The sequence below is a fragment of the Fundulus heteroclitus genome, chromosome 22 (assembly GCF_011125445.2).
Source record: "Fundulus heteroclitus isolate FHET01 chromosome 22, MU-UCD_Fhet_4.1, whole genome shotgun sequence".
NCBI classification, from domain to species: Eukaryota; Metazoa; Chordata; class Actinopteri; order Cyprinodontiformes; family Fundulidae; genus Fundulus; species Fundulus heteroclitus.
The window spans coordinates 36,095,366-36,119,814 of NC_046382.1; the positions used below are offsets into that span (position 1 = coordinate 36,095,366).

General features: G+C 43.4%; 3 protein-coding genes across 12 annotated transcripts; all 3 read right to left on the bottom strand.

Moving 5' to 3' along the window:
- Positions 1 to 4,153: 4,153 nt before the first annotated feature.
- Positions 4,154 to 14,516, bottom strand: aftphb (aftiphilin b). Of its 10 annotated transcripts, none has more exons than XM_036126278.1 (11): positions 14,233 to 14,516; positions 13,855 to 13,880; positions 9,577 to 10,835; positions 9,331 to 9,503; positions 7,249 to 7,375; positions 7,095 to 7,151; positions 6,891 to 6,983; positions 6,757 to 6,814; positions 4,625 to 4,705; positions 4,409 to 4,535; positions 4,154 to 4,318 (listed from the first exon to the last, which is right to left on the bottom strand). In XM_036126278.1, the coding sequence occupies exons 3-11, from the start codon at positions 10,798 to 10,800 to the stop codon at positions 4,171 to 4,173; spliced, it is 2,088 nt and encodes a 695-aa protein (XP_035982171.1). In that variant the 5' UTR covers positions 10,801 to 10,835; positions 13,855 to 13,880; positions 14,233 to 14,516; the 3' UTR covers positions 4,154 to 4,170. The 10 variants fall into 10 exon arrangements, with proteins under 10 accessions (XP_035982171.1, XP_035982174.1, XP_035982172.1 ...); XM_036126281.1 differs by having other exon boundaries at positions 14,210 to 14,516; XM_036126279.1 differs by lacking the exon at positions 14,233 to 14,516 and adding an exon at positions 14,210 to 14,228 and having other exon boundaries at positions 13,792 to 13,880.
- An 889-nt stretch (positions 14,517 to 15,405) lies between these two features.
- LOC105933349 (zinc finger protein 260) lies at positions 15,406 to 17,009 on the bottom strand. Its single transcript, XM_012872833.3, has 2 exons — positions 16,640 to 17,009; positions 15,406 to 16,415 (listed from the first exon to the last, which is right to left on the bottom strand). The coding sequence occupies exons 1-2, from the start codon at positions 16,836 to 16,838 to the stop codon at positions 15,610 to 15,612; spliced, it is 1,005 nt and encodes a 334-aa protein (XP_012728287.2). The 5' UTR covers positions 16,839 to 17,009; the 3' UTR covers positions 15,406 to 15,609.
- A 2,652-nt stretch (positions 17,010 to 19,661) lies between these two features.
- On the bottom strand, positions 19,662 to 24,120 carry LOC105933350 (zinc finger protein with KRAB and SCAN domains 1). Its single transcript, XM_012872834.3, has 2 exons — positions 23,647 to 24,120; positions 19,662 to 20,628 (listed from the first exon to the last, which is right to left on the bottom strand). The coding sequence occupies exons 1-2, from the start codon at positions 23,843 to 23,845 to the stop codon at positions 19,928 to 19,930; spliced, it is 900 nt and encodes a 299-aa protein (XP_012728288.2). The 5' UTR covers positions 23,846 to 24,120; the 3' UTR covers positions 19,662 to 19,927.
- Between the last annotated feature and the right edge of the window lie 329 nt (positions 24,121 to 24,449).

The following is a 24,449-nucleotide window of genomic DNA, read 5'->3' on the forward strand; positions in this document are numbered from 1 at the left end:
CACATTTAAATATTGCCATTTTATTTTTTTTTTTTTTTTTTTTTGTTCTGTGCCCCTTTGAAAAAACACTGGCCCCACCTTGGCCTCCCTGGTAAATTTGGTCTAGAACCGCCACTGTCTCCTACTATCTTTGTACGGGTGATTCTGCAATATACGTACTGATGTTCAAACTCACTCGCACAGGCGTTTGAATTTCTGCAGTCTGCCTTTGAAGCAGTGAAGATCTATCTATAGCAATATAAACTGGCTTTATATGCTGAAAAATACAAAATAATGTTTTTTTTTTTATTTATTACTCTGTTTCCTTGGAGAATATAAATAATTAATAAAAAAAACTGCCCAAGGTAAAACTCACAAGATAGTCACCAGTTACAAGTACCTGGGATTAAGTATTGATGGAGAGCTTTCTTTCAAAGTCAATTTTAAACATTTCATCTTCAAATTAAAGGTGAAACAAATCATTGCCCCAACTTGTTTCATCCATCCATCCATTTTCTGACTCGCTTATCCCTCATGGGGTCGCGAGGGCCACAACTTGTTTTTTTTACAGAAACAAGTCGCGGCAATGTTGTGCATAATCTTGAATCTGAATTATGGCGATATTGAAGTTCTTCACTCCAGTGTAGCACTGTGCTCTGAGATTTTATTTTATTTAAATTAGGACAATGCACATGAATTAACAGGTCAACTTTAAGCACCAAATATGCCAGAGTTAGCACAACAGTTAGTTTGTATCCGCCTCCCAAGACAGGTAAGGACAATAAACATAAATCAAGACAATGTACAGAGGAGAACACATACAGGAAAAACTCCCAATAACATGAATTTACGATAAACTCAGATTAACAGGCCCAGGGAAACAGACAGTCTACCTGTGGACGCATCCCTGGTTAGTTTTCGACCAATGTTTCAGAGTGTTTTTAAAGTTAGAATAAGTGCTACAGTTCCAGATTTGAGCTGACGGTGTGTTCCACAGCTGCAGACCTCTGATGGACGCCACCATCTGGCCAAATTTAGTGGCTGAAGCAGCCACAACCAGTGAGATTTATCACTGGTTGTGGCTGCTTCAGCCACTATTGAATGTAAGGCAGAAAACACACTGGATGACTGTGGTTTGCAAGGCGCTTATTGGCTTGGTTCCCAATTATCCAGGCACTTTTGTATGGACAACTTCAAGCCGTTATGCCTTACAATGAAATTACATTTTGTATTTCTCTGCACCTCGTGTTCAACCTGAAAAGCAAAGGAAAGCTTTCAGTTTCTCAGGCCCCTCTGCTTTGAACGCTCTCCAACCTGAACTGAAACTGTCAGAACTGGTTTGGCTGACAGCCCTCCGCTCTATCTTCACACACCGACAACGGAAATCCTTCGAACAGTGCCGGAGTTTTAAACCTTAATTTCTCACTGTGGTAAAATTTAACTTCTGCATTTCATTCATCAAATTGCTTGCACTTTACATATTTTGGTGGTTCTTTTGTTATCAATACTAATGTATTTTATTTATTAAGCACTTTTACTCCTCTTTCTAGGCCAAGTGAAAAAGGCTTTGATGTCAATGGGTCTTTTATCTAGTTAAATAAAGATTTAGTAAAAAAAAAAAAATCAATAAAATTGGACTGTTTCCGTTAATTTGCCACCCATTATAACCATATTTAAGGAAACATTCAGTGCTGTGTAATTACTTTGCATTCTTTGCCGTGCCTGTTACCGTCTATAGCCGTAAACACAACAGATTGCTTTCTTGAAGAGAAATCCCTCTTTTAAAGGATCGTGTTGATTGGGTGTGATGCTGCTTGTTGGCATCACAGAGGACATACTGAGGGGTTGAGCTACAAAGTTCCTCTTTGCAGAAAGCATTGGTAAGCACCGTGGAGCTAAGCAGGTGAAGCGCGAGGTTTGCTTCCTCACCCACTAAAAAAACAGTCTTTAGGTTGGATACACATTTTGTCCGCGGATTATGAAACAATTAGTGTTGAACTTGAAGGGAGGGACAACCGACGAGGAGGACTCAACGCAGCTCATGCACTGGCCTCTACAGGTAGCTCAAGCAGGGAGTCAACAGCCACACCGCTGAGAAAGCCAAGGTGTGTAGTTTGGTAGCATAAAGTTTCTCTGATGAGAAAAGGCCTTCCTTTGCCACGGTTTTCACTTTTGTGCCCCCCGTCAGCACAAAGATCTGTTGATATCTGCAGCTCGCGCCAATCAATAACTGCTCTCCCCCAAATGTGAGAATTAGCCAAACACTGCACATAGTCGTCTGGGGTCACTACTTGTTTTTTTTACCCTAGGATCAGACTTTTTCTTTGAGCATAAAACGTCTTGTAGGCGTGACCTACTCCTTCAGCCAGGTAGAAGTGACCTAGCTGAAGGAGTATCTTCTTTCTCTAGAGATCTGGTGATGGAGATTGTTCTAGTGCCTCCCATGGCGTTGTGTCTAATGACCAGCTTCACTCTGCACGCGTTAGCCCGTTCAGATTATGCTCAGAGCTGGGAGAGGGCTGTGAAACCACCAGCATGGTAATCCAAGGCTAAAAACGCTCCCAAATCATTCATGTTTATAATGTAATAACTAACAAGTACTTTCTTTATTTCACACCTACAGTTTTGTGAAAAAGGTATTTGGCGCCTTTACGTTTCTTCTTCTTCTGGTCACATTTAAATGTTTTAGATCATAAATACCAAAAGCAGTTCTCATGCGATCATTTAATTTCCAAAGGAAAAATGGTATCCAAACCAACCAGGCACTATGTGAAAAGTAACTATCCCCTAAACCTAATAGGTTATCCTGCCTTTGGTAGCAGCTACTGCCAGCACATGCTACTAATGAATTAGTGTTTTACATTGAAGAGTTTTTGTCTAATCGTCTTTGTAAAATAGTTTTAATTTACTCTTGCTACAATGGAAGGTTACCAAACCTAAACAGCCCGTTTAAGGTAACGTCCCACTGCGTCTCAAATTCAAAACTCAAAGTTCAGAGATTGACTCGGCCACTTAAAAAAAACATCCATGTTTTTAGGCCATTCAGAGGGGGACTTGCTGAAGTGTTTTGAACATAGCCATGTTCTATAACCCAAGTGCACTCTGGTAGAGAGCAGAAATCATGCTTTCCTTGTTCATTCAGGTCCTGAAGCAGCCCCCTAAACCAACACCATGTTTGTAAGTATTTTTGTCAATGCTCTCTTGGAATAATCTTAATAGGCTGTCCACGTTTGGTAAGGTAATCTATGTCCCATATTTGCTCTATTTGTGGAAAATGCCTCTAACTGTGGTTCACTGGAGTCCAACAGCCATGGTGACTTTTATTTTCACCTTCTTGAATTTCTTTAGGTTGTGACCTGCTGTGTTGATTTTTGGGATCTTTCAGGCCATTTTATGTTAAAACTTGTTCTACTTAAGTGATTTGAGGTTTGTCACTACCTAGGTCTGGATGTGGGTTGAGAAATTAAAGTACTTCATGTTTAGGCAAATTTACCTTCATATAAAAGTAAGCTGTGAAACCTTTTTTCTGTTGATGGTGAAATCATTCGCTAACTTCTTTAGGTATTTATTCATGTTGCTTTGTCAGATATTGAAATCTGGTTGAAAATCTAGATTATTTGAGCATGATAAAAAAAAAACATGAATTGTTATTTTGTAACCAAGCAAAATAAATAAATAAATAAATAAATTCAATTAAAAAACGGTTCGGGTCCCACATCTCTTTATATGCGCAACTTCCCAAGTTCAGGACTTCTCAGATGATCCATCAAGTACATTCTCTCTGCTACGCGAGCAAAAGGTCTGATAATTTGTCACGCATAATCTTGCATTTGCTTAATCCGACACAATTTCCATTGAGAAGTAACACGCACGCCCCAAATATTTAAATAATACAACTTAATATACATCTCTAAAGTAAACACAGGTTGGTTAAAACCAAAATAAAAAGAGAAGACTGCACTTCAGGCGAATAATACTGCAGCTGTAGATTCCATGAAGCCTACTCAACACTGAAAAACATGTATTAAGCAGCCAGCAGGTGGCGTAGTTTTGCGAAAACACGAAGATCCCTGCCCGCACAGATCAGACGGGCCAGTAGGGGGCGTCTCAGGCTCTGCTTTTTAACAGATCCATTACCCATACAACACACAGTTTGTGCTTCCCTTGTGGCTGGGCTGCCAGAGCTGCGGGTCAGAGGGGGGGTGTCGGGGCAGGGTGGGCTTTGGGTGCCAGGAGGCTTGGGAACATCAGCACCCTGGCCTGCATGAAGGACAGATCAGGGAGCTCAGAGATCATCCTGCCAGCCTCAGCGCTCGGCTCTTCTTGCGCCGGACGCTTCCTGGTCGAGAAGAGAAACACACATCGACACATTTAACGATCGCTGGCTAATCTGTGATGTGCAGCTTACGCAGCGTTTTTGCCAGCAGACCTGGTGGAGGTGCTCGTCCTCTCTGCCGCGCACATCAGGCGGTTCAGGGCGTCTCCCGTCTGGCTGCGGGGATCACTGCCAGCTTCCAGCTTGCAGGTGATTAATTCATACAGCTCACGGTCAACACCTTCAAACGCAGACGGGCATTACAAACACATGAATAAAAAGGGAGAAAAAGGGAGCAGAGCACCAAGTCCTGCGGTTTCACAGGCTGACCTGGAGGAGGACTGCTGGCACGGCTGCTGGGTCTGCTTTCATCTTCACAACCAAAATAATCAAGGTTGAATGAGGAGCAGACTGTTAGCAACAGGAGAAATTGAAGGGGAATGAGAACTGATGCTGGATTTCATTTTCTTATTAATGAAAAACTAGACACAACAATCGTAGTTACTTTATTATCATCATTATTATTTCACCGATTGGCTGGTTTAAGCTCCCTTCAAAAGCGCTTTATTGTCTATAAAGTTTCATATTATCACCACAAAACAACCATAAACAGAAATTTGAATTCAACAAAAACATATTTCAACTTTGCGCCCAACCCGGGAAGCAAAGTTGTTTGTTTTACACAAGAGTGAAGGAAGGAGAAGACAGGCCCGAAGCAAACAGGGAGGATCAACTGATTTATTTCAGTATTTACAAGGACAGTCTTTAATGCAAGGCATAGTAATGTCCTCATTTGAGCAATAAAACCGATTAAGTAAAAAAAAAAAAAAAAAAAAAAAAAAAAAAAAAAAAAAAAAAAAGTTCTGCACATTAACAGTTCAAGAAGAAATTAAATAAAATGAAATAAAAGAAGCTGGCACAAGGTACAACTCAATGAAAATTTCTGCTGTCTTTTTAAAGCAGAAACAATTTTTATTGGTGATGGAAAAACCAAATAAAAATTAGGATTAGAATGACTGTATTACATATTGATAACATGTCGTCTCCAAATGAGGAGTTCAGCTCGTAAGACAAGTTAAAGTGCACAAATGATTTAAAAAAATAAATAAAAAAAAGTTTGATAGAAAGTTGCAGCTGCATTGAAACTGCAGCTTTTCAAAGCTCGAACTTGTTATAATGTGGTTTGCCTTGTTTAAAGGTTTTAAAATTAAAACGGTCAATGAGGCTCATTTGAGGAGGAAACCCATCATCCAGGGGACGGCTAGAGTTTCAGGAACATGCTGATCAGGTCAGGTCGTAAACTGGATAAAGGCGTATTTACATTAGTTAGAGGGATCCACTGTGCGTGTTATAGGACAGGTTTTTATCTTTTAAATTCAACTTTCTTATGCTGGTAGTTAATAAGTACTTCAGCTCAAGCACGTTTCATGAACAGTGCTCTGATTCCCTTTAAACTTTAACCACAAACATTTATATGTATTTAAGCAGGATTTGATTTGATATGACATGGCCTTTCGTTTTTTTAAACAAATAAAAGCTGAAAATGGTAATGAGCCTCTGTATTCTGTGCTCCCTGACAAGCCATTTCTCTCAGGTTGTTGTTGCTGTTGTTGCAAATGAATTAAACAATTTAAGAAATATAACTGATTTTTTTCTGAATAACTTGTGTTACCTGCAGCATCCAAATATACCTGAGCTAACACCAACTATGGCAGCTTACAAAACAGCCTTTTTACCTAAAACTACACAAACATAAAGGAAATACGTCATATGACTGTATAAGTTTGATTTAAAGTAAAATGAAGTGACTCAAACATTCCTGCGTTAAGATGAGCTGGTGACCAGAGCCGAGTGTTTAGTGTGTTGTTTACGTCTGATATGTAAAGTCTTCCCAGAGCTCAGGGAACCAGCAAGGCCTTGTTAGGTGAAAAAAAACAAAAACAGAATAGACTAAGAAAAAGTAAAAAAAAAAAAAAAGTGGAAACCCTTTTTTACGTCGAATAAAGGTGGAGAAATCTTACAGAAAAAACCCAACTGGACCCATGCAGCAGGTGGAAGTGAGTTAGTTTTACTACAGGACCGTGAAGCTGCATTCATCTGGACCACATCTGGGGTCGCCACTCGAGATTAATGAATAAATCTTTTTCTCATCACCAACGGGGCTGATAAATACTGAGATAAATGCTCCAAATAGTGGCAGGAGATAAAGGAAATAACTGATCTCCTTTTCCTACTTGCTCCCACATCGGTCGCGCTTCCACTATCAGACATGGAGCTGTTGAGAGCGACAATATGTAGCCCACGGCAGCCGAGCGAAGGAAGGAAGGAGAAACAGCGGGAAACACGGCAGGAGCCCAGCATGCTCTGGAGCGAGAGGAGAGGCTTTTTTTGGCTTTCTAGCAGCAGCCATTGGGAGCGGCTGGTAAACTACTAGGGGTGAGGGGCTCGGCAAGGGGACGTACCCTCCTGGGAGCCGCTAAGGCGTCTGCAGCTCCAGTCCGCCTTGTTCGGTGGAAGCTCCTGATCAGACACAAGATTTCCATCAGTGTTTCAGCTTCAATGCAATAAGCTTTGCAGTTGACCGGGCAAACGCTACCTGTTCTGAACGGGTCGGGGGTTCCTGCGTTTCCCGGGGCCCGGAGGGTCCCGTGACCGCCGGCGAGGGGTCTTTGGTGGCATCCAGCGTCCCCTGATGAAATATTTATGGAGGAAATGGAGGATAAATCGCCGGTTTAGCAACATGACCGTAATTAGAGGCCGAGTCAAGATCCTGGAACATAAAAAAACGTCGACAGCTCACCAGGGAAGAGGCATAAGCTGGCACGGTCACCGCCTGCTTCTTTGTGCCCATGAAAACCTTTCGGGGGGGGGGGGGGGGGGGGGGGCAAAAACACGTCATATTCACTGAGGCATTGTTAGGACACACTTGAATAAAAATCTGACAACAAACTTACAATGTTCCTAGGGTCCACACCAAGGCACCTGAGCAGAGTTGTGTTACTGTGAGAACCCCCCCACCTAAACTGGAGACCAAGCGAGCAGCGCAGGTCCTCGTGTGGGCTTAACACCGACTGCTGGATCCTAGGAGGAGTCGAGACACAACACGCTTCCTTTTTAGAGCGTACACCATGTGATTTATTAAATCTTCCCTCCGTGCACTGCTGGCTAGTCCAGTGTTAAATCGCAGAGACTGCAAAGATAAATACTAAAGGTCTAATGAGGCTGCGTAGCGCATCAAGTTGTGAGAATTGGATTTATTTAGAGATCTTTGTAAGTAAAACATTTAGGGTCAGAGCGGCAATCCTTGCAAACCAAAACAGAAAAAAAACAGCGCCTTGCAAATAACATGCAGATGTCTATTCTGAAGACCACATTTGAGAAACAAATGGGACTCAATGACAGACGGGAAACAACGAAGGAAAACAAACAACGTTGGGCATTTCCCTATTGCTATACCTATGTGTAATTCATCAAATTTGTATTTACATTCCAACTTTTGCTAGAATCCTCTACAGGGCTTGTGGAAAGCTTTGCGTAGGTTTTGAGGCCAAGAAAGAACAGCTGGATTTATATGGGAATAAAAAGACACACAGACGGTCTATCAATTAGTTGTCATGCTAAGGCAATTATGTGCCCCAGATTTTATTTATCTGGGTAAAGGTAGCAGAATACAAATTCACACCAGATTTTCCTTTGTAAAAAAAAAAACGGAAAAAAAAAACATATGTAACAGGTTTCCAAGTTTTCCTTTTTTCACCTCCGGAATATCGCCAAATTAGAAACATTCTGTCCAGGAGTGATGCTGAAAAACTGTTCCACGCATTTGTTACTTCAAGGCTGGACTATTGTAATTCTTTACTATCAGGAAGTCCACAAAATGCAGTTCAAAGCCTTCAGCTGATCCAAAATGCTGCAGAAGGAGTTCTGATGAAAATCAACAAGAGGGATCATATTTCTCCTATTTTAGCTTCCCTTCATTGGCTTCCTGTTAAATCAAGAATAAGATTTAAAATTCTCCTTCTAATGTATAAAGCCCTTAAAAATCAAGCTCCATCATATATCAGAGCTCTGATTACCCCGTATGTTCCTAACAGAGCACTTCGCTCTCAGACTGCAGGTCTGCTGGTGGTTCCTAGAGTCTCTAAAAGTAGAATGGGAGGCAGATCCTTTAGCTATCAGGCTCCCCTCCTGTGGAACCAACTCCCAGTTTTGGTCTGTGAGGCAGACACCCTGTCTACTTTTAAGACTAGGCTTAAAACTTTCCTTTTTAACAAAGCTTATAGTTAGAGTGGCTCATGTTACCCTGAGCTATCTCTATAGTTATGCTGCTATAGGCTTAGGCTGCTGGAGGACATCAGGGCCTATTTATCTCACTCTGCTGAGTTCTCCGGTGTTTGCATTGTTGTTATTTCAACTTTTAACCTCTTGTTCGCTGTCTTTTTTTGTGTCTTTTTCACTTGGCCTGGCGTTCTTTTAGCTGTGACATCATCCAGGGGGCAGATCATCTGCTACCATATAGGACAGAAAGTATTCCTGGATCAATGTGTACTTCTGTGCTTTCTGTGTTTCAGCTCTGTCTTCCCTAACCCCTAGCTGGTCATAGCAGATGACCGTTCACACTAAGTCTGGTTCTGGTTCTGCTGGAGGTTTTCCTCCCTGTTAAAGGGGAGTTTTCCTCTCTACTGTCGCTTCATGCTTGCTCAGTATGAGGGATTGCTGCAAAGCCATCAACAATGCAGACGACTGTCCACTGTGGCTCTACGCTCTTTCATGAGGAGTGAAAGACTTGATGCAATCTGCTTGGTTTCCTTAGATAGGAAACTTATTGACCAATCTGGATGATATGATTGAATTTGACTTTGTAAAGTGCCTTGAGATGACATGTTTTATGAATTGGTGCTATGTAAATAACATTATATAAATAACACAAAGTTCCGTGTGATTTTTTGTGTCACTCATAAAAATAAATCCAGCCATGATCAGCATCTTTTCTGAATCTCCAGTCTAGACGCATTAGCTGAGACGCTTGTGGTCACCTCAGAGCGTGGCTGACTTCTGGGATGTCCTCCTCGGTCTCTGGAGAGGGCTGGCTGTGAAGTAAAGCACCAAGGTTGGGCAGGTCCTCCTCCCCTTCCACTGCTGGGAGCCGTACCTCCGGGAAACTGGACCGGAGGAGCTGCTGGACATGGCAGAACAGGGAAGCCTGACCCTAAAGAGAAAAAAAAGGAGTGCTGATGAACCGTAAGCAAGGCGGGACAAAGTTTAAAAGAACCTCTTCCTACCTGACACCTGTTCATTCTCGTTACTCCATCTTGGTCAGGCTCCTCCTCCTCGTCGCCAGGCTCTCTGCGCTCTGTCCATACGCTTCCCTCCACCGGTGCGCTTTGGCCCGTGAAGTCCGCCCACGTCGGCCCCTCTTCGTCGTCCTGCGCGGGGGCCGAGCAGAAATCTGCGAAGCTGTCGCTGGGCGCGAGGGTTCCCAGGCTCTGCACTCCTGGATCAGCCGTCCCGACAGGTTCCCTGTGTGGCTCGGTGTTAATGTCGCTAAGGTGCGTACGCTTCTCTTGAGTGTGTGTACCAGAGTGTGGCTGGCAGGAGGTAGCAGAGGTTCCCTGAGGCGCATTGCAGTGAGGGCCATCCATCTCAGACTCAGACAGGCCGAGGTTGGCCCTACAGCTGCTGACGAGGGAGTCCGGTGTCCCACAGTTTTGCGTTACTTCCCCCTCGTCATCAGTCTGGTCCCAAGCAGCCTGGCCACCGGGGGACGTAAGGGATGAAGTGTTTGGTTCTAGCTCTGCAGAGGCAGCCTTCAGTGACAAATCATCAACACAGAAAGCCCCGTCACCTGAGGCAGGCTCCTCGGGTCCAGAATTCCCACCTGCTTCATCTTCCTGAGACCGACGGTGGTCCTGAGGTGGTTGCACGGGTGCCGCGTCTCTTTTCTCACAGTGCTCGCTCTCAACGCAGACCCCTCCGTTTGCCTCATATGCCAGCTGGGATCTAGGCTCCGACTCCGTGACAAACTCCCGCCCTGAGTCACAAACCTGTTCGTCCACGCTGAGGCGTCCCCCTCCCGCCCTGTCGTCCCACTGCTCCGTGAAGCCACAGCACCACGGGTGTCCCGCCTGCTCTGTGAACACGGCGAAATCGGCAAACCCCGTTGCCTCCCCAGAGCAGCTCGCTATAGAGCCGCTAAAGGCCTCAGGGCGCAGGTCTTCCTCGGCATGGCCGTTCGAGCAGTGCGAAGATTCAGGAGGACACCTCCCAGACTCCTCAGACGTTGGTTCAGCCAGGTGGTTAGAGCCGGGGTCCGGCAGGCGGGTCGCCGGCTTCTCTGTGGGATAGGTCCGTCTGAAGGAGGACGGCGGTTCTGAGACGTCGGCATGACCTGGTGGGGTGCAGCCCCCCCCTTTAGAGAAATCCCCAAACCCTTCCTCCTCTGACGCCACCTCATCGTCAGTGTCCAGTGGAGGGGGGGAGTGAGAGGGCGTCACGTCACGATCCATGGGTGTGTCCGGCGGGACCCAAAGGCCTCATGCGTCTGGCAGAAAGGGGGAAGAAAACAGAAAGATCTGAATCACAAACCTTTAGGCACCGTGGATTTCAGAAAGACGCCCAAAAAAACCTTTTGGATTGGGTTTTGATCACTTTTAATTCATCAGAACTAAAAAAAATAAAACTATGAAACCTGCGTTCAGAAGCTTCAATACTAGGGTTTTCATAAGAAGAAGGATTTATAACCGGTAAAGATGTTCTCAAACATAAAAATAATGCAGAATGTTGCTTCAAATATGACGGGGGGCATTTTGAGCATGTGGGGCTCACAGGTTTCCCAGTGGGCAGATCCTGGAACCGATGGGTGGAAGACATCACCCTCATACGCCGTAAAGGTTACCGTTGTCCAAAACAGGCCACATCACGCCAGAAGTCTAACTCTGCACCCAAAATACTACACAACCCCATCCAAACAAAGGTACTGGACCCTTCACATGACCGTATGCCTAAAGACGGCGATATTTTGGGAGGTTTCGCCAAGTCTTACCTTGCTCTTCCGCTCTTCAGGGGGATTGCGTGAAAAAATCTCACTCTGGTATTATTTCTTTCTACTGAGGCCTTTCTCTTCTTCTCATAAACATGAGCAGTGTGCTTCTTCTGTCTCTCAGCCATGTTCAAAGTCTACGGTGAGAGCACCGGAGCTACAATGAACAGCTAACTGCTAAGCTAACCTAGCCGCTAAGCTAACTGTATGCATGCGCAGCCAGCAAGCAGGGACTAGGAAGGAACGAGCACGGACACTGGCGACATGTGAATGCGTTAGCATGATGGTATGGGGGACAACCAATAGATAAGGCGATACTCTCAGAACTTGAGGGACAGAGGAGGAGAGTATATAATGTCTATGGGTGAGAGCAGCAATAAAACTCTGACCAATCCCTGCCCTTGGGACTGAATGGCAGAGATTGGTTATAGTTTTTACACTGCAGCCTGCAGCTCCCACAGAGAATGATTTTTTAACCTCCTTTTTCTGAATACATAATGTATTTACTACTTTCAGGATGGAAGGACCATTTTACCCAGTATAATAAAGAGTGTTTCTGAACAGGATTACCAACTATAGCTTTAACAAGCAGTGTTGTCAGACAGTACCGTGAGTCTGGCATGCTGCACTGGTAGGGAAGTGGGTTTTAAAAGGCCTTGTCAGCATATTCAAATGCTCCCACAAGTCAACTAGGGCTGAGGATCATTTCAAGATGAGGCAGAGAACGTCTTCAAGCGGGTCTTTGGGAGTGTTTACGCCAAACACGACAGTAACCTCCGGGCGGCAACAGGAGGGACCAGTTGCAGGACATAAACCGGTCCTCCTGCTTATCAGTGAAATGTGCCCTTTGGGGCAGGGTGTCCCCAAAGGTAGCCTCAGTGATGGATTTCATCCGTGGAATGCAAAGAGCCATGCCCAGAAGCACAAGAAACATTGTACGGGAAAAAAGTGTAGCGTGTCCTTTGTTTTCAGACCCGCTGAGTCAAATAGTTTGTAGAACTCCCGTTCTGATACCAGTTAGAGCGCCGAGTCTTTTGGGATACGTCTTTACTAGCTTTGCATGTCTGAGGAGAGTGACTTTTTTTTAATTTGCTTATTTGTCAAAAATAAGCTCAAGTTCAGTCAGATTGGGTGGAGCGCCTCTGTAAACAGCAATTGTCAAGTCTTGCCATGGATTTTCTAAACCCTATTTAAGGTCTGGCCAGATGAGAATCATATGTTTTAAGCTCAGCCATCCCATTATATTTCTGGCTCTATGTTCATGGGTCCCTCGCTGGATTTTACTCAGTGGCATCAGTGTAAACGGGGCTGAACACGGATGCATGTTTCAAATTTAGTGTGGGGCTAAAACCTTTCAAAACCAATACTACTTTTTACCCACATCACAGTAAAATACCTTGAAATTTGATGTGATATTGGGACAAACTGATGCTTTTTAAATGCTTTACAGCAGGGGTGTCCCAAAGTGTGGACCGGGGTCCATTTACAGCCTCTGGACTAACACCCCCCCTGTAGTCAATTAAATTCAATAATAAAGATTTTACTACCCACAGGGGGCTGATGCAGTTAGAGACCTTTTATTACTAATAAGGGCAAAATTATCTGTGATAAGTGAAACTATTCATACAACAAAAAAGGTTAGGAATCACACAAAGTACTTGTCTTTTAATAGCCTCACTGTTTGCTTAAATCATAAGTAAATACCCACATTTAGGAGGTCCCTGTTACTCAGAAGCAGACTTTTGGGCACCTAACGCTGCTTTCAATTAATGAATTAATTAATTGATAAAGAAAGTTTTGACACAAATTCTGCTCCTATTGCTCAGGATACTTTTTTTTTAATATTGAGCCCAGAATAATTTTGCAAACTGGAGGAATTTCTATTAATAAGCAAAAGTCTTCTGAAGTTTTGGATCTACGATGATGCACATGCCCTCCTTTGAACACAATAATTTTGAACAGTTTTAGTTAAAACGTTGCAATCTTATTTTTTTGCTGAGCAAAAAAAATAATATTTTTCTTTAATTATTTTACATTTTAAAATCACATTTATTTTTTTCCCCACTTTACTTTTTTTGTAATGCACTTTCTTGACGGCTACTTTAAATATTTGGATTTCAAATATGATTCCAGTAGTTGTAAAGATTCGGGTTTTTTATCATTAATATTTCGTTTTTTATCCAACTCTGCTGACTGTTAATATTTTTGCGGATGTTGCCTTCCTGTCATATGCCTTTTGTTCGCGTCTTCAGTTCAGTCAGTGAGGTGTTGGTGGAAAAAACAAGGGACCAGTCAGTAAACCGATACAGGAAAGATAATCCGCCCCGCAGCAGCAGCAGCAGCTCCGCGGTAATGGATTAACAGCTTTAATACACCGTCCTTTCATTTAAATACGCCATACACTGCCCGTTTCGCCACTTTGATAGCATTTTATGCCCTTTGTTCTTGTGTTAATAACCTGGGTGTGCGCAGATCGTTGGGTTTGTTGTCGGTAAAGCGAAAACAACCACTGTGGTCCTACCTTGTCCTTGCCCCGCAGTCTTCATGCTGAATAGAGCAGACAGGTGACAAAAAAAACAAAACAGAACAAACGTGAAGCCACAGAAACGTCATGTCAAAACTAACACCACAAAGTTTAAAAAAAAAAAAGAAGAAGAAACGATCAAAGCAATATGCCACTGACAGTAAAATGTGTTTTAGACAGAAAGCTGATCCCATTAGCTCATTATTTTGTTACCATCGCAGCAGATTAGCTAGCTTTACCACCAGTAGCCCGTTTATCCCGTCCGTAATTTATCAGTCACACGCTGCCATTTTATGAGATCTCATTTATCTGCGGCCGAATAAAAGTTAGTAATTAAGAGTTTTTAGGTCACCGGCAACAATTAATTCTGCTTGCCTGTCAGGATCGTAGGTCTCCATCATCTCCTTTTAGCTGTATGGGAATGAGGTGGAATGAGGTGTGTGCGGGGGAAACAAGAAGAGGTCTCACTCTGCGCCAGATTTCAGGCTGATCCTTGCTGACAGAGAAAAGCAGCAACGGAAACAGCTAGGTTTGGTTCTTTAGTGTTTAGGGCCGTAATGAAAATGAGCACGCAATAAATGGGACCAGGGGTATTTGAAAAAATCGTAGACAATCTTGTAACGTGCAACAATTCTACCATCCTAGTTTAGTGTTACCATGTTACGATAGACAATCTATGGGGATGTCCTTGTTGCCTGGTCGCAATAACAGCACCTCCTCCTGGCGTAAATTGGTATTACACTTCATTTTTAGTGACCCTTGGCCTGCTAATTCTGCTGGTTTGGGTGATTCAAGGAAAGGTCTCAGTTTTAGGGTGACAGAACGCAATAATTTAAAGTGAAACATTGAGGATAAACTAGTTTTACAATTATTTTACAATTTTCAACTATGCTATATGTAGAAAAGTATAAAGACACTGCATCATTGTTAACTGTGACATCATCCAGAGAAGACGGCTCACCCGCTACTACCATCTAATGTAGAACAGATTACTGGATCAATGTGTGCTTCTGTGCTTTTTTTGTCTCTCTTGTTGTGTCTCTGCTCTGTCTTCTATAACCCCCAGTCGGTCGAGGCAGATGACCGTTCATACTGAGCCCGGTTCTGCCGGAGGTTTTCCTTCCCGTTAATGGGGAGTTTTTCTTCCCACTGTCGCTTCATGCTTGCTCAGTATGAGGGATTGCAGCAAAGCCATGTACAATGCAGACGACTCTCCCTGTGGCTCTACGGTTCCCCAGGAGTGAATGCTGCTTGTCGGGACTTTGATGCAATCAACTGGTTTCCATATATAGGAACATTTTTTGACCAATCTGTATAATATGATTGAACTTGACTTTGTAAAGTGGCTTGAGATGACATGTTTCATGATTTGGCGCTATATAAATAAAATTGAATTGAATTGAATCATCTATGCAAGGCATTTTGTACATATAATTCCTAAAATAATCCCCCCCCTTTTTTTTTACTTAACATTTTTGTTTATATATATCTCAACTCAAGTCTTAAAGTGCAACTGAAACATTTGTAATTATAGTGAACAGCATCGCAGACGTTTTTTGGTTCTTTATTCTCAGTTTAATCAGAGAGATATAACAACAGGGAGTGAAAGGACCTGAAACACACCAGGCTTCTATATGTAAACCTGTACAGCGGGTTTTGTGATGGGTGAAAAATTATTTGCATTCACAATACTATATGACTTCTAGGTTCTATACGGGGTAAAATACCAACCAAGTAACGATGGACATCTGATCAAGAAAACACCTGCACCAGAGCATGTGATTTCCTCGCCTCGTGGATCTTCATGTGCACACTGAGGTCTGAAATGGTGTGAAATTTCTTGCCACACCGGAAGCAGCGAAACGCCCTCTCGCCGGTGATGTCTGCCGTATATGAGCTTTGCCTGGAGCATATCTTCAGGTGATACGAGTGCGCCACCATTTTGCCACACGTGTCGCAGAAGTAGGGCTTCTCGCCCGTGTGTTTCCTCATGTGAACCCTGAGGTTGGAAGTCTGGGTGAAGGTTTTGTCGCAGAAGGGGCACCTGTGCGGCTTCTCGCCCGTGTGGACCCTCATATGCAAAGCCAGGCTGTCCCTGCGGGCGAACTCCTTGTGGCACTCGAAGCATTTGAAGGCCTTGTGCCCGGCGTGGGCCTCCTCCATGTGCCGGATCAGATCACAGTCCCTGATGAAGGACACGCCGCAGATACGACAGGACTTCGTATCCAGGGTGAGTTCCTGCTGCAAAAAGGAAGCATCGCCGTGACTTTGACCAAAATAAGACAAATCGGAGCCAGCATTCTTGTTCCACTCGTTGTGCACGGCTTCATTGTTCAGAGTCACGGTTATGGAGCTGGCACTTGGTAACAGCTCGGGCTCAGTGTGAGGGGCTGCCTCGGATTCGTAGGGGAAAACTTTCACATCATCTGAGGAATCGGTATCCAGGTCAGGGATGATGCAGACATCCAGCTGCTCCTCTTTGACCTTCTGATGCTCCTGGCTTTCCTTTCGGTCCTCGGCTGGAGGCGGCCTCTCGCTCTCGGGCACCGACCGAACACCTGGGAGACAGAATGTACCCGAGAAAGAGTCATCTTTTAGACACAACAACGTTTCAGAAATGCAGCGCATGCAGCTTTTAGTCGCAGGTCAAGTTTGCAAAGTTGGCTTCCTCCCCGAAGCCACCAAAACATCGATGGAGAGACTGACAGATGTGGCACGTATGGCTGCGTCCCGTACGCCACTGTTACTTAGCAACAGCTGCTCCGGCAGCATCGTCACCGACCTTCTTTGAACAAAGCCACCCGCGGCTGTAAGACGGTGAGCTGCTCGATCTGCTGCCTCAGCTGGATGATCTCCCTCTTGGAGCGGACCACCTCCTCCTGGTAGTCCGTTATTGTCCTCTCGACGAGCCCGAAGATCTCCTCGGCAGCCGCCGCCAGCCGCTCGCTGACCAGCAGCCTGAGCTGCTGCATTCCCGACATGATGGCGGACCCAGCCGGAGGAGCCGCCGGACGAAAAGCGGGGAACGCCGCACGACCTGTCAAACAAAGAAACAATCACTGCAGCGCAACAAGCCTGACCATAATCGAATTAAATGACAGCAGCGTGACTTGTTTTCTTTTCCCCCCTGCTTTACTGTAAAAGTAAAATATTTCTACACCGCCCCCTGGTGTTGAGGAGGGTTTTACCTTTCTAAAAAAAAAAAAAGCCTCAAGTTCAATTTCTTTTAGCGATTCAATTCAAAAAGTTATTAATTTCCTCTGAAAGAATATTATAGGACTAATAAAAAAGAATTACACTTTCAAAAATATCTGTCTAATGAAAGCATGTTTATGTACTTTAGAGTACATAAACATGCAGTCACTGTTGTGGGTCTGGACTCATGAATTAGCGCGTGGATGCGGCGCGGCGTGAAGAGGACCAGCCTGTGGCTCGGCTGGGATCTTCAATAGCAGCTTTCAGCTTTATCTGCATTCTGGGTTCTGGTGTCTCTCAGCTTCCTCTTGGCAACAGCCCATAGGTTCTCTTAAGCTTTAGGTCAGGCCAGTTTGCTGGCCAACCAAGCACACTGATACAATTGTATTGTAAAGCAGGTTTTGGTACTTTTGGCTGTGTGAGCATACGGCAAGTCCTGATGGAAAATAACATCAAAGCTACCATAAAGTTTGTCAGCAGAAGGAAGCACAAAGTGCTCTAAAAATGTTCTGGTAGCTGGCTGCACTGACTATGGACACGCCACATAACCGCTGGCTGTGGACACTTCTCACTGGGTCTCCAGCAACTTTGACTCTGTACCGCTCCACTCTTCCTCCAGACTGTGAATGCTTGATTTCAAAATTAAATGCAAACTTTACTGTCATCTGAAAACTTTGGACCAGTGAGTAACAGTCCGGTCCTTTTTCCTCCTTACCCTAGATGAGACTCTTCAGTTTCTACTAGCGGTAATGTGTTTTACATGTTGTGGATTAAGTCATAATTATTCATATAATAATTTTTACATACGTTGTTACATCAAACCTAAGATGTAAATGTTAACTGGTCTAAGTCGGTGAAGTGAAAGGAAAAAAGCAAAGATAAGGAAGATGTAATATTATAATGTGCATATGTATCTACTCCCTTTTGGTATGAGGCCGCTAAAAAGTTCTCTTGAAACCATTTACCTTCAAAGATCCGGTAATATGTTAGGTGGAGTCCACTTGTGCACAATCTATGTGCCACACGATCTGTTAGTCTAAGCAGACCTTTTCTGAAAGGCCCCAGAGGCTGCAGCACCACAAAGCAAGAGGCATCACACAAACAGAGGACCAAGGAGCTCTCCAAACAAGTCAAGGGCAAAGTTGCTGGGAAGTACAAGTCAGGGTGGGGTTATACATAAAGCATATGGTACCACAAGAAACCTGCCAAGAGAAGGGGCCCCTTTCCTAAAACTCACAGACCGGGCCAGGAGGGCATTAGTCAGAGGCCGCATGGAGACCAGAGCTAACCCTGAAGGAGCTGCAGAGCTCCACAGCAGAGACTGGAGGATCTGTCCATAGGACCACAAGCTGCACGCTCCATAGAGCTGGGCTTCATGGAAGAGTGGCCAGCAAAAAAATGTGTCAGAAATAAGAAGCCCTGTTTGGAGTCTCCCAAAGGGCAGACTGGTGACTCCCTAAATGTATGGAGGAAGGTGCTCCGGTCAAATGAGACTCAAAGTTAATGTCTTGGCCACCAAGGAAAACACTGTCTGGTGCCACCCCAACACATCCCACCACCACAAAAAAAAACCAAAAAAAAAAACATCTCCACAGTGGAACATGGTGGTGGCAGCATCATGCTGTGGGGATGTTTTCCATCAGCAGTGATGGGCAAACTGGTGAGAGTCGAAGGAAAGATGGCTGGTGCTAAATACGGGATTATTCTTGAGCAAAACCTTTGGTGCACTGTACAAACAGACCTAAAAATAAGTAAAATGTTCTTGAAATGTGGGTTTTTGTCCTTGATCTGAGCAGGTAAATAAGATTATCTGCCAGTATTGGACCCCTAAAATAAGATAATTAGATAAACTGCACCTGAAATAAGACAATGAAGATGAGTTGTTCCTATTTTAAGTGCAAAAATCTTATTCCATTGGCAGATTATCTTATTTAGCTGCTCAAATCAAGGACAGATACACTCATTTTAAGAAAATATTACTTATTTTTAGTTCCGTTTTTGCAGTGTGGACGGTGGCTCGCCTTCCTGCAGGACAATGACCCCGAAGCATCCTACTAAAGCAACACTCGAGTGGTTTAAGGGGAAACATTTAAATGTGTTGGGATGGCCTAGTTAAAGTTCAGACCTCACTCCAATTGAGAATCTGGGATTACCCTTGAAGACTGCTGTTCACAAGTGAATGTCATCCAACATACAGGGGCTGGAGCTGTTTAGCCTTGAAGAATAGGCAAAAATGCCAGTGGCCAGATGTGGGGGGCTCAGAGAGACTGATCCAAGCTAGCTGCAGCAAAAATGGCCCCACAAAGTGCTGACTATGGGGGTTAGGGTTCTGTAATGTTGACCTATGTGTTGTTTGCTTCACAGAAAAACGATCAACGTTATAGGCAAGTTCTGTAAATCAAATACCTTTGCAACACCTAAAGAGGATATACCAGACATTTTGGTTCATAGTTTCACACTTTCTATCAGCTAAGGGGGGCTATTGTTAACTATTAGTAGGGATTCTGAATATACATACTGTTCCAAAACGCCAAATGTAACTAGAATTTAAAGCAAAGGACCAAAGACCGCATTTAAGAGTGAATTCCCAGCTGACACCTGAAAAGAAACAGAATCCAGACATTTATTGAGAGGTACATCACAATAAGTAGGGGAAGAAAAAAAAACAACACATAAAACTTGAATTTGTAAACATAGAACACTTAAACACTGATATATTATGAATACAATTATTTTTATGATTCCAAAAAGCCTTTTATGATAATAATAATTTATAAAAAATAATAATAAATAGTAATCATGATCAGTTAGTATATATGCCACCCGTGTCTGATCAGTGATTGCGTGGCTCTTCAGTCAGCTTCACACCCTGCGTTCAGTTTGAAAACCTCTCCCCGCTGATGTCCATCGCAACCGAGGACCGCCTGGAGCATGTTTTTAGGTGGTACGAGTGCGCCACCATTTTCCCACACGAGCTACAGAAGTAGGGCTTCTCGCCCGTGTGTTTCCTCATGTGAACCCTGAGGTTGGACGTCTGGGTGAAGAACTTCCCGCAGAAGGGGCACCTGTGCGGCTTCTCGCCCGTGTGGACCCTCAGATGCAAGGTCAGGCTGTCTTTCCGGGCGAACTCCTTGTGACACGCGAAGCATTTGAAAGCCTTTTGCCCTGCGTGCGACTCGTCCACATGCCTGATCAGGTCACAGTCCCTGATGAAGGACACGCCGCACAGACGGCAGGACTTGCTGTCCAGGACGCGCTCCTGCTGCACAAGAGAAGCCCGGACGCGGCTCGGCCCGCAATGTAAGGCGCTCGTGCTAAAGTTCCCGATCCAGTCCCCCTCATCGGCGTTGTTCAGAGTCACGGTTATGGAGCTGACGCTTGGTATCAGCTGGGGGTCATGCTGAGGGGTTGCCTCCGATTCATAGGGAGAAACCTTTGCGTCCTCAGAGGAATCGGTGTCCAGGTCTGGGATGATGCAGACATCCAGCTGCTCCTCTTTAACCTGCTGACGGTCCCCAGTTTCCTTCTGCTCCTCAACTGGAGGCTGACTGTGGTTCTCAGACACTGACTCCACATCTAAGAGACAGAAAACACGCAAAAGTGGGAATATATATATATATATATATATATATATATATATATATATATATATTAGGGCTGGGCAACGATTAAAATATTTAATCGCGATTAATCGCCCTGATTAATCGCGATTAATCGCGATTAATCGCATTGTATTTACAAACTCCAAGAATGAAGTAGTGTAAAGAGCACTTTTATTTTAATGTTGTGCTGCCATATGAACAAAAGTGTTGTAACATTTGTAGCACTTATTTTATACTGGATATTTTCAACCCATCTATTGAATTTAGTGCACTAGTTGATCTTTTCTTCATAAGAGAACAGCAAGCACTGCAGCCAAAATATGGCCTTTTTTGACCTGCTGTATATTAGCCAGTCCCTAAGCTTGATGTATCATGAAACTGCTGACCTTTTGGGTTTTGTGGTTTTTATTTTATTATTACAATTAAATAATAATAATAATAATAATAATGTTATGTTCAGTGTTTTTTCGCTAATCCACCTCTTATATATTTCAATCCTTATGTAATTTTGTCTGTGTTGTGTGCACCTGCCTGTTGCTTTAATCCTATAAATTTCCCCGTCGTGGGATAAAAAAAGGATTAGCTAATGTTATCTTATCTTAAATAACACTTTTTAATATATGTACTGGGTTCTTTCAAGGTCTTAATTACATGTTATGTGTGGGCTCCAGTAACATCCATCCATCCATCCATCCATCCACTGATCTACCTGGATGTTCCCTGGAGGACTGAAACGCCTCAGTCAGAGACGTCTGTGGGTCTGTCGGGGCAATGACAGAAGTTTCGTCTCCTCTCTCCGTTTCTGGGGCTCGACGTTTTCATGTTTTTTCACGTGCTTAGATAAATTTGTTGTGTTTCCACTGAGATGAACCGGCTTTTTACAAAACATACAGCTTGATTTCATTTACGGTATTAAAATAAAGCCAAACGGTGCTACTTCCCCTGTTCATGTTTTTTTGCTGCTGCGGTCTCTCTCAGCTGTTTGTTTGTTAAGTTTGTGTGAGAGCTGAGTGGGCGGGCCAGGCTGAGCCTGCGTGCTGATTGGCTGGCGCCGCTGAGCCATGTACGAGAGGGGAGGGGGAGCATCAGAGTGCTGCTGTGACAACGCGCTGCAGTCACTGAGCTATATAAAACACTGGAGTGCTGATTTTGCCGAAAAACTGAAGTCACTGGCCGCCATCTTGCTCCTCCCTACTCTCACAGAATCCCACAGGATTTGGTTGCAACAACAAACAGTTTTCTGGCTGTGTGAAAACGTTTCACAGGTAATTCTACAGTCAGTGGATGTACTAACACTATCAACTACTAGGAAATTAGGTGCCGAAATATTTTACATGTTATTCATATTAAATGTATATATATGTATATATAAGTATGTGTATATGTATATATGTATATATATGTATACACATATGTAAATATATGTTTTTGTATATTGTTATTTATATATTTATAAATGTTAAACATATATATTTAAATGAATAAAATGCTAAATATTTCAGCACATGACTTTCTCAGTACTTGATATTTTTTAGAACATAACATAAAAGTATATGGTATTTGACATTTTAAAAGTCTTAAGCCCCCCCTGAACATGAGAAAATCCTCGTTATTCGATGCTGTAGCGCACATATTCCCTAGTTACTGGGGGGAAATAGGGAGTACCAATATGGCGGCTGGTGGCTTCAAAGCGACTCGTTCAAACAGACGGTGATTAGCACTCCAGTGTATTATATAGCTCAGTGGCTGCAGTCAGCGCGCCTGCTGACTGACACTGACTGAAAGCATGTGAGCAACATGCGTTAATGCGCGATAAAATAAATATCGCCGTTAATAGTCTAATGAATTAACGCAAAATTAACGCGTTAACTTGCCCAGCCCAAATATATATATATATATATATATATATATATATATATATATATATATATATATATATATATATACACATATACATATATATATATATACATATACATATATATATATATATATAAAACACGTAAAACATTTAGATTAATTATGTGCAGACTTTCTTTCTTGTTATCACAATGATTTTCCACTTACATTCAATGAAAACATAATTTAGATTTGAATATTACATCAGACCAATAAAAAAAAAACTATTTTAATACAGAAATGTTGCCATAGTAAAAAGTATGTCTAATACCGGCTTAAATGTATTTAAAAAAACAACAACTCTTAATCAGACATATGAGGCTCAGTGGAACACATTCTAATTTATTGAATACTATATATACGCATGCATAGATGCATACAGACAACTAGTGTACATATATATGCTGTATATACGTATGAGGGACAAATTATTTGAGAATTTGTTTTGGATTCATTTCTTTGATTTAGAAGATTATTATATGTTTAACCAGTTTGGCACCTGCCCGGCCACATGATGGTGGCTTTTTAATCCTCTAAGGTTGATTGGGAACAGAGAACATCATATGTTGTGCAAATAGGAATGCAGCATCTGAGTATATGAGCCGGGGAGGCTTTGCTTTGCTGCTGGTCTCAGTCTTAGAGGAAAATCTGTGTGCAGAGCTGAGAAGGTGTGAGAGCAGCTGGCCTACACAAGTTACACAGTTCTGTCTGGAGGAATGAGCCACACATCCATGAACTCCACTAAGTAGACCTGCTAAGGCGATAAATGGAAGTCTCATCTTCTTCTGCGCACTTAGCAAAAAGAAACAGCATTGTAATGTAAAACTGGGAAAGTTTGGTCTGGTTTAAAGGGAGGAAAAAGGGGTTATATGAGAAGTTTTATTTTATTTTTACCCAATAAGTGCAGTTAATGCATCTTTTACACCAACTTGCTACTGTTTCATTTAGCTGAATTGGGTGTGAGTGTGACTGCGGATTTAGCGCAAATGGCCGCAAAGCCAGCGGCTTTTTTTTTTTTTTTCCTGTTTTTGTTTTTTTTCCCCTTTATTCTGGGTTACTTAGCAACAGCTGCTCCGGCAGCATCGTCACCGACCTTCTTTGAACAAAGCCACCCGAGGCTGTAAGACGGTGAGCTGCTCGATCTGCTGCCTCAGCTGGATGATCTCCCTCTTGGAGCGGACCACCTCCTCCTGGTAGTCCGTTATTGTCCTCTCGACGAGCCCGAAGATCTCCTCGGCAGCCGCCGCCAGCCGCTCGCTGACCAGCAGCCTGAGCTGCTGCATTCCCGACATGATGGCGGAGCCAGCCGGAGGAGCCGCCGGACGAAAAGGGGGACGCCGCCGAAAATAAAAAATAAAGTCCCTTAGAGCAGGGAAGCTGTTCTCTGTCGAACTGAACCAAACTAATTTAATTAATCTTTTGTCTTTTGTTACAGGCCGACAAGAATCATAGAAATTGGAAATTCTGCAGCGCCCCTTGTTGCCCAGGAGGACCACTGGGGGCTTTGTGTAATGCTGCTTGGGTTTCTCTGAACCTGCTCTAAATAAATTAGGGGGATAGGACAGGTTTTCCAGCTTTCTCTCTTTTTTCTCCTACCTTTTTATTCTCTCTTCTTGTGAGAATTTCATTTGCCTCCTTTTGTGGTTTGAAGACATTTCTCTTTGCATAGAGGTGAAACGTTCCTTGTTCAAGATGCCTGCCTGGTGTGACTGTGGATGCAAATCAGCAGAGCCTGGTGCAGGCCGCTCAGCAGCAGGGAGGCCTCAAAGAGCTTTCAGGGGTTGCTGTTTGATGGTGCCTCTTCGTTGTTCAGACAAAATGAACAAAATTGGCTTCCGGGGGTTAAGCAACTTTGTTAAATGTGAGGCACAGACACAGTTGGCACTGGATATTTTC